Source organism: Meriones unguiculatus, chromosome 4 (genome assembly GCF_030254825.1).
Source record: "Meriones unguiculatus strain TT.TT164.6M chromosome 4, Bangor_MerUng_6.1, whole genome shotgun sequence".
In the NCBI taxonomy this organism is placed as follows: domain Eukaryota; kingdom Metazoa; phylum Chordata; class Mammalia; order Rodentia; family Muridae; genus Meriones; species Meriones unguiculatus.
In genome coordinates this window covers 116,997,017-117,009,404 of record NC_083352.1, presented here as the reverse complement: position 1 = coordinate 117,009,404, position 12,388 = coordinate 116,997,017, and the positions used below count along the sequence as shown (strand labels likewise).

At 43.0% G+C, this 12,388-nt stretch overlaps 1 protein-coding gene across 18 annotated transcripts in view; it reads right to left on the bottom strand.

Moving 5' to 3' along the window:
* Ptprt (protein tyrosine phosphatase receptor type T) overlaps positions 1-12,388 on the bottom strand; it is a 1,127,865-nt gene that overhangs the window by 711,177 nt on the left and 404,300 nt on the right. For all 18 annotated transcript variants that reach the window (XM_060382888.1, XM_060382893.1, XM_060382885.1 and 15 more), the window contains exon 6: positions 2,210-2,384. In XM_060382888.1, coding sequence (XP_060238871.1) covers positions 2,210-2,384 — 175 coding nt within the window. The remainder of the gene's footprint in view (positions 1-2,209; positions 2,385-12,388) is intronic.

Sequence of the window (12,388 nt, the reverse complement as noted above, 5' to 3'; positions counted from 1 at the left end):
TCTAATGTGATCAAAGTGATGGTTTCTTTTATGTATTAATGGCACTTCATGTGAATGGACTTAAAGGTGCTTTTTTTTTTTTTTTTGGTATTATTTTGTTCATGACCACCTAATTTGTTGATCTTTGGCTTAAAGGTTCATGACATTCTGGTGGTGAAATAAATGCCCGATAAAACCGATAATTCACTCACACAGAGAAATCAATCATCCCAGAGAAATCTTTAGGTTGATGAGACCAGACCGTGCACATGAAAGTAGCCAAACACTAGCAACTTCTGTGGTCTAGTGAACACAGAACTTGTGCTGAGTATAACCCTTGATGAGAGCACTTCACAGATAACACCCTCCCTTCCTCAGAGCCCATGTCTACAAAGGGAGAAAATTAAGCATCAGTAAAAGGAAGTCATTCTTTCAAAGTGAGATAAGAGCTATCATGGCACACACCTGTAATCCCAGCACTTGGGAAGATCTCTGTGAGTTCAAGGCCACCCTGATCTACAAAGCCAGTCCAGGATAGTCAAGCCTACACAGAGAAACCCTGTCTCAAAAAAAAAAAAAAAAAAAAAGAGGTATGTAGGTTATTTGCTTTCCCTATTTCTGTGCTGTGGTGATAAGATGTCCTGTCAAAATCAACTGAGAAGAAGGAAGGGTAGTTGGGTACTGAGTGAAGTCCATGATGGTAGGTAGTCAGGACAGCAGCACCTTGGGGCAGCTGGTTACATTCCATTCATAGTCATGAAGAAGGAAATGAATGCCAGAGCTCACTTTCTCCTCTTTGTTCAGTCCAGGACTTCAGCTCATCCAACAATGCTGCCCACCGTTAAGATAGCTTCCCCATGTTAATTTAGTACAGATAACCCCTTACAGCTACATTCTAAGGCCAACCAAATCTGGATAACCTCTGAGAGGCAGGCAAAGCCAGAGGCCCTCTCCTAGATGATTCTAGACCCTGTCAAATTGATGGTCAACATTACCCATCACAGCAGGGAAGGAGACATGATGATGTGAGTGATAACACACCACCCTCCATGTGAAAATCCACCTGGAGTCAAGATAGTTCAACATAGACAATCCAGACAGTGATCTCCATTATGGTCTCACTAAAGCCACCAGTCACACAGAGTCGGCAAAGAGAAGACACAGTTTTGACACCAATCCATGCTCAAACCAAACCAAAGCAACAGCAGCAGCAACAACAAAAACCCAGAGCCTTCTGAGAATCAAGCAATTTTTTTCTCCCTTCGAACACAGCAGGTATTATTCTACAGCTGGCATAATATGAGCTGGTTCATTATCTCATTCGCTAAATATTGCTGTATTGAAATTTTAATCAGTGAACATAGCAGTGATAAAAATGCATACATTCATACACCATTGCTGCCCATAGAAACTGTCAAGAAATTCTTTGCAAAAGCAATATTGTAATCCAAAGAAGGAAAATCCATAAAGATGTCCATACGCTTTGGCCTACCACCTCAACTTACAGAGATTTTAAGAAAAGAATCTGGTTCTGTATAACACCAACATATATATATATATATATATATATATATATATATATGTATATATATATATATATTGGCTTCATATATATATATATTGGCTTCATATATATATATATATATATATATATATATATATATATATATATATATATATGGGGGGGCTATGGCCTCTCAATGCCTCCCTCCCAACCCCATGATGTGCTTCCTCTAGCAAGGCTCTGCCTCCTAAAAGTTCCAGGACCTTCTCAAACAGTGCCAGAAACCTGAAGCCAGCCATATTTTCAAGGTGAACAAGCACAAGAAAACTAATAAACATCGACTCAAGACCATTTGGGAAGTAGGCTCAGTAATTCAACAGCCTTCCTAAAGGAAATACTGTCATCATATGGAACTTTCAGTTAGAAACTCCTCACGAAAGAATTCTAGGGGACCATTTCAGTGGAACATCACCAAAGCTCAAAGAACATGTATTCATCTTGAGTTTGGAAAACAAATTTAAGCCAAATTTGGAGGTTGCTTCTGTGTTATATATTCCACATGAAGATATTACAATATGGGAGTTTGCTGGGGAGATTAGTGACTGGAAACCCGTCGTGTACTGTTGGGAGGAGAAGGAAACAGCAGGGAAGAGAATGGGCTGTAGAACGGAGTGAAGAAGGTTCTGTAAGCAACCACCCGGTAAAGTTGTGCACCGGGGAACTCACCTTTCACAATCAGCTCTGCATAGTTGGACACGCCAGACCCCCCATCTGAGCGGATCACGCAGCGATACTTGGAGACACTGCGCTGAGAGGTGTCTGCCACGCTGACTGTGGCTGAGAAGCGCCTGTGGTTGACCACGCGAGTGACCATGAGGGCCGTGTCTCTGCCATTCCATTGCTGAGGACACAGGAAGGGGAGGGGAGAAGAAATCATAGCATCACAGGCTTCCCGGAAATCATCAACATAGACCCCCTGACCCTTGCATGCCCCTCAGGTGCAGGACTTTCTTGAAACAGAATGACAAACAGTTTCTATCTAGGCGAAACTATGGTCTGACTTAAAATAAAGCTAAACCACTGAGAGCACTAACACATGTCTATCTGCCCAGTACTCCAAAAGCTGAGACAGGAGGCTTACATGTTTGAGGCCAGCCTACACAACAAGATCCTTTCTCAAAAACTATGAAGGAAGGAAGAGAAGGAGTATGTGAGAAGATGATTCAAAAGGAGGAATTCTTGGCTGGAAGGAGCTGAAATCAAAGCACCCCCTAATCACCCCAGATCCTTGCTCAGCACACATCTGGGATTGGCTATGTTCCTTTAACTTTCCTCGCCCCTATTTCCCTCCATCCCTTAAACAGAAACCACAGTATTTTCCCAAAGACAGACATGGTCCCATTAACAAAATCCAGCTCATGCAGAGCATTAGTAACCAGCCTGGCTTTCAGCTCCACAGCTGGTGATCCCTGGTTTACTCACCCATAGGCTTTGATCCCCACCTGCACCAGCCTGTCACTATGGATAGAGGACTCTCTGCCTCCCCTCTCTGCCGCATGCTCTTTCTTCCACCCGGAATGTTCTATGTCTCTGGAAATAGCCCCTCTACACTGAAAATCCATGTTCAGCTCACCCCTATCTCTTGAAAGTTCCCTCGTCATCCACACTGCCATTGCAAAGGCACCTGTGCCTCTCTGTGTTGAGCAAACCTTCCACACACCCTGGCCCAGGAGTCTTCACCACCTGAGACCGTGTGTCCCCGAGAGATAAGACTCCATTCATTTCCTCTGCTAACTTTGCCAAGATTTGCAAGGTCACGCAAATACACATAGGTGTCAGTCTTCAGCAACCTGAGTTTTAGGTGTGCTGTTCTGGGTTAAATAGATTCTTTCACAGTAGCAAACTATAATAACTGGTACGGCGCACATGTGGGTGCATTTTGAGTGGATATTTCCTAAGCACCTAGTGTGGGGCAGACCCTGAGCTGAGTGCTTTTGTATAATTCTCCATTTTAATCTCCACAGCCTTGTTGAGGGGTGCAGTATTGCTGCTCTTCTCTGAAGAATCAAATGTCAAAGAGGTTAAATAAATATGTAGAACAAACACATCCAGGCTTTCCAGCATCAAGCCAAACACTTTTTTCTAAGACTTTATCCTCATTGCCTGCTTTAGTGTAATTTTTATCTCTAAAGTAAAATGGAGGTTTTTAATTGTCTGGTTGGATTTAGAGAAACCTGGCACTTTATGATTCCCAGGCCACAAGTCTTTCCAGATGCAATCTCTATTGTTTCTTCCATGAAGTAAATAATCTCTTCATGTCTATGACCCATTTTTTTTTCATGTCATTTTCTATCTCACCTCCTATCACAGACATGTTAAAGTGGGGACACAGCAACAGGCAGGGCCACCTGTTGTGAGGCAACTGGGGATTACCACTGAGGATACGCTGAACCAAGAGACAGGAAACAGTCATCAAAGCACCCACCAGGGAAAGGAAACTGCTTCAAACTAGTCAGGGGACTGAAAGGGGACATTTTCCTCCATTTTATTGCTTTAACATTCTTAAGACTTTCTACCTCAAACATGTATCACCTCTACATTTACAAATACTAAAGTAAATGTCACTTTCAAAAGTCAGGACAGCAAAAGAGGTAGCCACAGCCTCCCTCCCATGCCATAAATGAGCCAGCATAACTGTAATAAAGCCATGCAATGGATCAGGAGTCACTGGGACTGTAGCTGCCAACCACCTGGGCATGCCTTGGGTTATCTTTGCGAGAGATGATATAACTTAGACCCAGGTATGAGAAGCTACACACACACACACACACACACCTTTCACAGTAGTGTGATAAGGAAGTAGAGAGGATTCTGGCAAATATGAGAATTGAACTCTGATTTGAAAAAGGATTTTTGGATTGGTGGGGACAGGGGTGGGGGCTTGGCTTCAGAAGATACAGAGTTACTCAAGCCCCCCCCATTTTTAAGCATATAGTAATACAGATATGTCTGTGATTGACAATTAGATAGACATTGTCCAACCGAATTTATTTGTAATGCTTTCACCTCTTTTCCTCTCCCCTCTCCCCTCTCTCTCTTCTATACACAATGGATTTGTCAAAACTGCCCACCGGTGGAGACACTGTGAGGAATAAATTAGCAGGCCCACGAAACACTGAGCACATAAAGGAACATTCTGGTGTTACAAGAGGTTTGCAAATTAACCATGAAATTAGAAGAAAAAAAAGTTGTTAGTGGAGTAATAGCTTCCAAAGATGCCCATTACCCTAATACCGAGAACCTGTGAATATATATATATATATATTCATATTTATATATATAATATTCAGTTAATGTTTTCTAGGGTTAGAACATTCTTTGGAGTTATCTCCTAGAACCAATGAGAACAGGGTTCTCATATTGGAGGTGGAGGGAGAGGTTAGTAAGAGTCCGTCCGAAGGATGTACAGATGGAAGGACAGATCAGAGGGAGACAAGTGCTCACATGTTCTAAGGAAGGAATCAGGAGCTAAAGCAGAGCCCATGGGTGACATTTACAACAGGGAAGGGAATAGATTCTCTCCTGACCCTTACAAGCAGATCCAGCCTTTCCTCATTGTAAAACAACATTATCATCTACGAAGTTCATACTCAAAGATCTGTGCAACCAAAGCTGGAAAGATGGCTTAGCAGTTGAGAGCACTGGCTGCTCCTCCAGAGGGCCTGGGTTCCATTCCCTGCACCCACAGAGTAGATCATAACCATCGATAACTCCAGCTAACGGCATCCACTGCTCTCTTCTGGTCTGCTCAGACACCTCATGCACATGTTACACTACAGGAGGGCAAAATACTCACACACGTGAAATAAAAACTATTTTTTAATTAAAATAGTTAATTAAAATAAGTAACCACACAACCAAATACCCAAACAATCGCAAAAAAATTCACGACTGTTATGTTTACAGTTTTGCAATGGGCTGCATTCATAGCTGTCCCTTGGCCACAGATAGTCACACACTGGACACCCCCTCAAGGAAGACAGCCTACCAACCTCTCAATGCCACAGGCAGAACTCACGGAGCCTCCTTTCTGACTGCTCCTCTCTACAATGGCAGAAAAATAAATTTGTTCTGAGCTGTTAGGTTTGTAGAATTTATTTCAGTAACAACAGGAAACTAATACTAAAAGAAAGAGCTGGTTAAGTGCAAAGGCTGCATTGTGGCCATTTGCATTTTATCTTGATGTTGCCTCCAGTATTATTTACTTATCTTCTTAATGATGTCAGATTCTGGCAGAGCTAAAGAGGATTAAGTGCCTTCCCCTGAACCGTTCACATTTTTTCTTTTTTTCTGTTCAGCTCCTGAACCGAGAACCTCTCTCCCACTGAAGGATAGGAAATTGCAGGTTGTCTTGTAAAATCTCTGGAAAACAGGCCTTTTGATAATCATACTTGTCATATTGGGAGCAGGTAACAGCGGGGCAGGAGCAAGCAGGAGGGCCCAGAATCAAGGCAGAAATAGTGCAGTGATGGACCTTGGGCAAGGAGAAATGAAGGTTAAATTCTCAGACTTGAGCACTCATGGGGAGAACACGTGAGTGTGACTAGTTCAAACAAGGCAGGGAAAGGCAGGAGAAGGCTGAAGATCAAGACAGACAAGCAAGAACCTAGGATTCCAGAGGGAAAACTCACAGGAACACTACATAAAGGAAATAAATGCCCAGATGGGAAGAGTCTTGAGTGTCTTGGATCTTATGGCCACTTGAAGAAGGTATTCAAACACAGTGACTGTGTAAGAAAAACATGCCACAGCTACTGTCCCAGCCCCAGATAAAGGCAGAATAGAAAATTTAAGGAAAGGATCAGAAATCTAGGTCCACAGGTTTGACTGACCCAAGGAGCATCTTACTCTCATTTCTGTGGGTGTGACAAAATACGTTGACATAAAGCAACTGACAGGAGAAAGGGGATTATTTGGTTCATAATTTGTATTAAATTTATTGTATCAGGGAGTCACAGGGCAGAAGCTAAAAGCAGGCCATCACATCCACAGTCAGGAGCAGGGAAAAATGAAAGCATACCTGTTTATTACTGAACTAACTTTTTCTATTCTTCTGCAGTCCAGGGTATAAAGCCAGGGAATGGTGCCTCCCACTTTCAGACTGTGTCCTTGCTTGGCAATCACCTACAGTGACGCCTCCCTACAGTCATGCCGTGGGCCAACATCTCGGACAGTCCTTCACTGAGACTCTAACTTGCGGCACCAACACTTGACACTGTGCATGCCGCATGCCATGTTTGAGTGTTACAACTGCTGTTTGAGTAGGTGACTTGAGTATTTTTTTATGTATTAAATTCAACAATTTATGAAATGGCCCTAAACATACTTCTGCTACTTTGTACTATGTATTTATATAAAGCAGAGTTCTTATCACTGGCAATTATAAAACTAAAATATTGGTCAACTCTGAAAGGTGTTGAAGAGGCTCTCCATCCTAGAGTAGCGAATATTCAGCCAAGATTTAATTCTTCCATGCTAAAATCAGAAAGTATATCCATTTGTTTAGTATTCAAATTTGCTTTGATCTTCAATATATAATTATGTATATACCAATAATTTTAAAATATTTCCTTGTAACTTATTGCCAGTGGATGTTTGATTTACATGCCTGTCTTATATATCCTATATACCCAGGGTAAAATTTTCTCAGTTTAAAAGGAGTCCTTGCCTATAAAAGGTGTTGCCCAGGAGCCAACTCTTGAATTTGTGGCCAATTGTAAGTCATAGAAAGATGAGGAAACTTACATTGGCTGGAGGTGGTCCCTGGAGAAGAGGAGCTGGAGCCTTAGGTAGCCTGCACGTACAGGCTCACGGAAGGAAAACTGGCTTCTAAAGAGACTCTAATAAGGACAGGAAAAGCATCCACACTGTCTGGCACTTTTCTATCTCTACCTCCTTCTACAGTAAATCACACACGATGCCTCTGAATCCCAATAAGCCTTGCTTTGAAATCTGCAGGTACTTTGGATTCTGAATATTTTGCTTCCGTAAGTGGTGGTATTGTTTTTAATGGGAACTGACCATGTTAGAATATTGGCACACAGAGAGCTCAAGTTTTCTATAATAAAACATTGTTTCCTAATACACACATACACACACACACACACACACACACACACACACAATTGTGTAAATGAATTGGATAAATACTCTGTTCAACTTAGGATTATTGTTAACACTGAAGTAAAAGTCGAGCTAATATTACTGTGTTTTTAAGGTCTTAAAGCCATCTACTCTCTGCCCATGCAGGCCTCTTAACTTGCTATATAACCCAACTTTGTCTCTATCTAATAAGGATCCTGCCCTGGCTTCCCTGGAAAAGAGTTGTGTTACCATTCCTGGCTCTAAGTAGAATTTTTTAGGGCTTGCTTTTGACTCAGTACTGTGCTCACTGGCTAGCATACTAGGGATTACTTCATCCCTTTAAAACCCCTGGGAAAGTTCTCAAAGGGGGGTCCTTGGACTGGCCACCCCAGGAGCTCTGGGGAACTTGTTAGCAGTGTAAGATTCTAGGAGAACTGCAGCTGATATCCATTTGTAGATGCTGTTTATTCGAGGCTTGGCCTCTCAGTACCCTCTTCTTTCCCTATTCTATTATTAATCACTCTGGAAATGTACTCATTATTTTACAAAACAGAAAACGAGAAACTGTGGCTTGTGGAAGGTATAATTTTTGCCCAGAGGAATTTGCAGGCTGAGTAAAGATTCTAGCAAAACAACAAAAAGGCAAAAACATAAACACGAAGTAGAAAATTGAAATAGCCTACTTCACAGAGGAAAAACAGGCTGGGTGGGGGAAAGGGTGTGCTCTTAGAATAGCCTTCAACAGTGGTTCTCAAGGCTGGTGCTCCGGCTGCCTTACACTACCACTCCCTGTGAGCTAGAGATGTGGGCTCTTTGGCCCCACCTGAAACGTCATCAATTGGGAACTCAGGTTGACCTCAATCAATTGGGTTATTTTTATCTTTGCAAACTGATGCTCGATAAAGTATGTCATGGGTCATAATAATTAAGAGTCCTAATTAAGCATGTGTGATGGTGAACATCTCTGACCCCAACACTTGGGAGACTGACACAGAAGGCCAAGTGTTTGAGGCCATCCTGGACTATATAGAGAGACCCTGTCTCTAATATATTTAAAGCCACCTTAGAGGAAAGAGAGAGGAGAAGCCAAGATATATGGCTTAGAGTGGAGACCTTGTTAGAACTGCAGATTGGGATTGCCTCGTTCGGTGAGGAGGCCTGGCAGCCTTCATTTTTAGCAAGTTCCTAGGTTTACTGAAGCTGGTGTGTGAGCCCCAGCAGAGACCACCTTTATGTGACTTTGCTGAGGGAGGAACTGCACCTAGGTGATCTATTCCAGGAAGAGGCATCCAGCACAAGCACCCATTTGCTGTCCGGTGTGTGATAGGCAGTCAGACTCATGGCTCTCTAATGTTTGAAAAGTACCTCATCTCATCTTACAGGACATGACTGCTCTGTGGAAAGCACAGGCCTGGAAACAGCTGAAGGCTCTAAGTCAGAAACACACATGTGAGAAGGCCCATGTTGTGTACATACACCTCTCTCACAGTATCAAGTTACAGCAGCTGGTAGACCAGCAGGCAGGTAAAGTTTTTCTGAACCCATCTCCACCAGTCTAGACCCATGGTTCTGAGTTTTCATTGTTCATCAGAATCATAATACAAGGTGATTTCAGAGGCCTGGTCTCTAACAGCTTCCCAAATGATGCCAATACCACAACTTTGGTCTGAGATTCAATAACTTGAAAGCTAATCTCATCCCCAGTCCTTCAAGGGAAAGCAAGTAGGCAATTACCACCCCAGAATACACAAATTAAAAGCTGCCTTTTTTCTAGGACCACTTTCTAGGGCTGAACATTTCCTATGCCAAAGACACCCAACTGCAGGATAAGGCTAAACCCAGCCTAGGATATGTGGACACAGCTATATTTGTGACCTCAAGGTGACTAAATATTGCTTAGAAGGTTATCAGAAGTTCTGTCTGCTTACCAAGGTAAAAGGAGCTGCATCTGACCAGGGAGAGACATACATTCCAAACCACCCAAGGATGAGACTCATGCTTTACACAGAAGAGAGGATCTTACATCCTAAACAGCCTTTTCTGTTCAGTCTCATATTTACCAATGTCTCTCTTGGGGTAACAGTCTCTCTTTCTCCTTCCCTCCTCTCCTCCCTCCCCCTTTCTCTTCCTCTCTCTTCCTCTCTCTCTCTCTCTCTTGTCTATCTATCTATTCTCTCTCTGTCTCTCTCTCTCTCTGCTCTGTAAAAGCAACTTACCTTTCTCTTCCTGTGGGTAAGCCTGTTTTTCTATGGAAGGACACAGCCTAGAAATATTTACAGAGATATTTGGTATCCTTGTACCTAGTACATACATGCCTTTCCACCATCAAGTAGGATCTCTCTGGAGAACCACCCAGAGAAGAGGTGTGCCTAATGCACACCTACTTCCTGATCGTCTATCAAAGTATCTATCATGGCCTCAATGTTTTGGCTGTTCCCTCTCCATTCATGACATTATTCCTTTCACAAATAGATAAGACATGGGAAGAAAAAAAAAAAGCTGTCAATTGTCATTATTTCAGAGAGAGGAGCAGGCTTGCAATTGATTTGTAATTGGCAGAAATGAGGACAACACTGTCTTCAATAAAAGGAAACTATTGTTGGTTCTCCACAACAAATTGAATGCTCACTGCATAGGAGATATTCTAATACAGTGTCTTGCAATCTAGCCTGAGCTTAAAAAAAAAAAAAAGTAAGTAAATAAATAAATAATCAGGTCCAGCATTTCCAGCTGAAATGGTCTGATTGTTCCAGGAGTCTCCTAGCCAGCAAATATTTAGGTGACATTCCCACAATCCACTCATAATGAATATTCTTTTCACCCTCAGTCCTCCCTGCAATGGTATGACATTTGGAAACTTACTAGAATTGTGCCCGTTGATTCTCTTAAGAGCACATTTGTACCTTTTTGGCAGTCTCTAAAGAATAGCTTTTGATTATTCTTTATTAAAAGTTAAAAGAAATAGAAGTAGACATAAATCATTTTTGATTAGCTGTACTGAAACCCTTCCAAGAGCCCACTGCATTCATGGCCGGCGGCTCATTTGGGTCCGAGGCCTGAGTCCAGAGCTCCTGCAGTCTCAGAAGAAGGCTGGTGCAAGCCCCACAGGGGGCCCACAAGCTTGCAGCAAAGCCCACAAGACAAGCAGGTGGGGAAGGGCCTGCACATTTACCATCTCCCAGTGACAGCTTCCTTTGCTGGCGACTGGCCACCCCTCCAAGCTCCACTGGAAGGCCACTTCCTCTGAAGTTACAGCCTGTATTGAACATGCAAACCCCTGCTTTCCCCATCTTGCTGCCACCAGCCTCATTGGTCCCTACACAGCTTTCCCACTCTGTGATAAAATGGTTAACTGTGTTCTTCAAAGATCCATCTTCACCCATGGAGAGTGAGCTCTTGGGGGCCTAAGATTAGTCCTGAGTACTCTCTGTCCTATCCCAGCTCCTGGCAAAGCAGGAAGCCAGGTGAGCTGGGAAAAATCCGGAAGGCATGGGTTGAGGATTGTCTGAGACGAAGACACAAAGAAACAGCATGAGAGAGAAAAGTATACCAGGGAAAAGCTCCAGGTCAAAACACCAAGTCAGGGTCCTCATGGCTGAGTTACACCACGTGACAAAAGAAAGGAAGCCCAGACATCAGACACAGGTGAAAGCTGTTTTCCATTTATTCTTCACAGTGCTGGATATCGAACCCAGGGCCTCAGCACATACACTAGGAAAACACTCTACCAGGAGTTCCACCCCTAGCCTGAGCTATTTGTTGAGCTATTGGTAACTTTTAGGTGATGAGTAGCAGAGAAGATAAAGCATGAGATGTTAGGGCCACAGCGGAAAAAAAAAAAAGTTGATGTTACTGAGTTTTATGTTTTATAGGCCACATATCAATAATGCTTAACATAGGGTTCCCCACCTATGACACAGATCTCCCATGTTGGAACATCAATCTACACCCATTCCCACCCATCTCCACGAGAGACAAGGGACATGAGCACAAGTGTGAAGCCCACCCTGACTGTGATGTCATAACAAGGCCCCTCAGGTCTGAATCAGGAGTCCGGTGTCTTCTGCCAGCATCTACGAAACTGTAGCATGCAACCTTGTTAGCCTGCAAAACCAGCTAAAACAACCCCGTGACAGTGATTGGCTTCAGGGACCCGAGAGTGCAGGAAGACATTCATGGGGGGGAAACTTCAGTGTCCTCAAGAGTTGAAAGACTGGTCCAAGCACATACAGTAACCGTGCTGAGGATGGTTTGGCTTACAACATTTCCAACCTCACAGCAGGAACTGCACCTCAAAGTGTGAATTTTCATTTGTGCTCGGGCTACCAGCGTGTGCTAACCTACTATGGAGATGACAGACAACAGCCAGGAGCCCCAGCTTCTAGTCAGTCAGCAACAAGAGGGGAGAAGCAACTGGAACCCCACAGCACGCTGCATTGCTGAGTGATGGAGCCTTAGCTTGAGCGTACTAAATGTACTTTAAATGCCACTCAGAGTCAGGCGGGGTTGATCAGGATGTGACACCATCCTGAAGCCAAGGAACATCTGTATAAAGACTGATAAGCATTCCTTGGTTTTGACAAGGAACACAGTGCTGATATTTACAAGGGTGGCTTTTAGAAAGAGATAGAAGCTGAAAAAAACCACATTGCAAATATCAATCTTGTATTTATGAAACATGGCAAAGGAGGAAACAAGAGAGCAAAGAAGCATCCAGAGAGGTCGATTCAAGTAAAATTTCAAGCACATTTTTATTTTGCT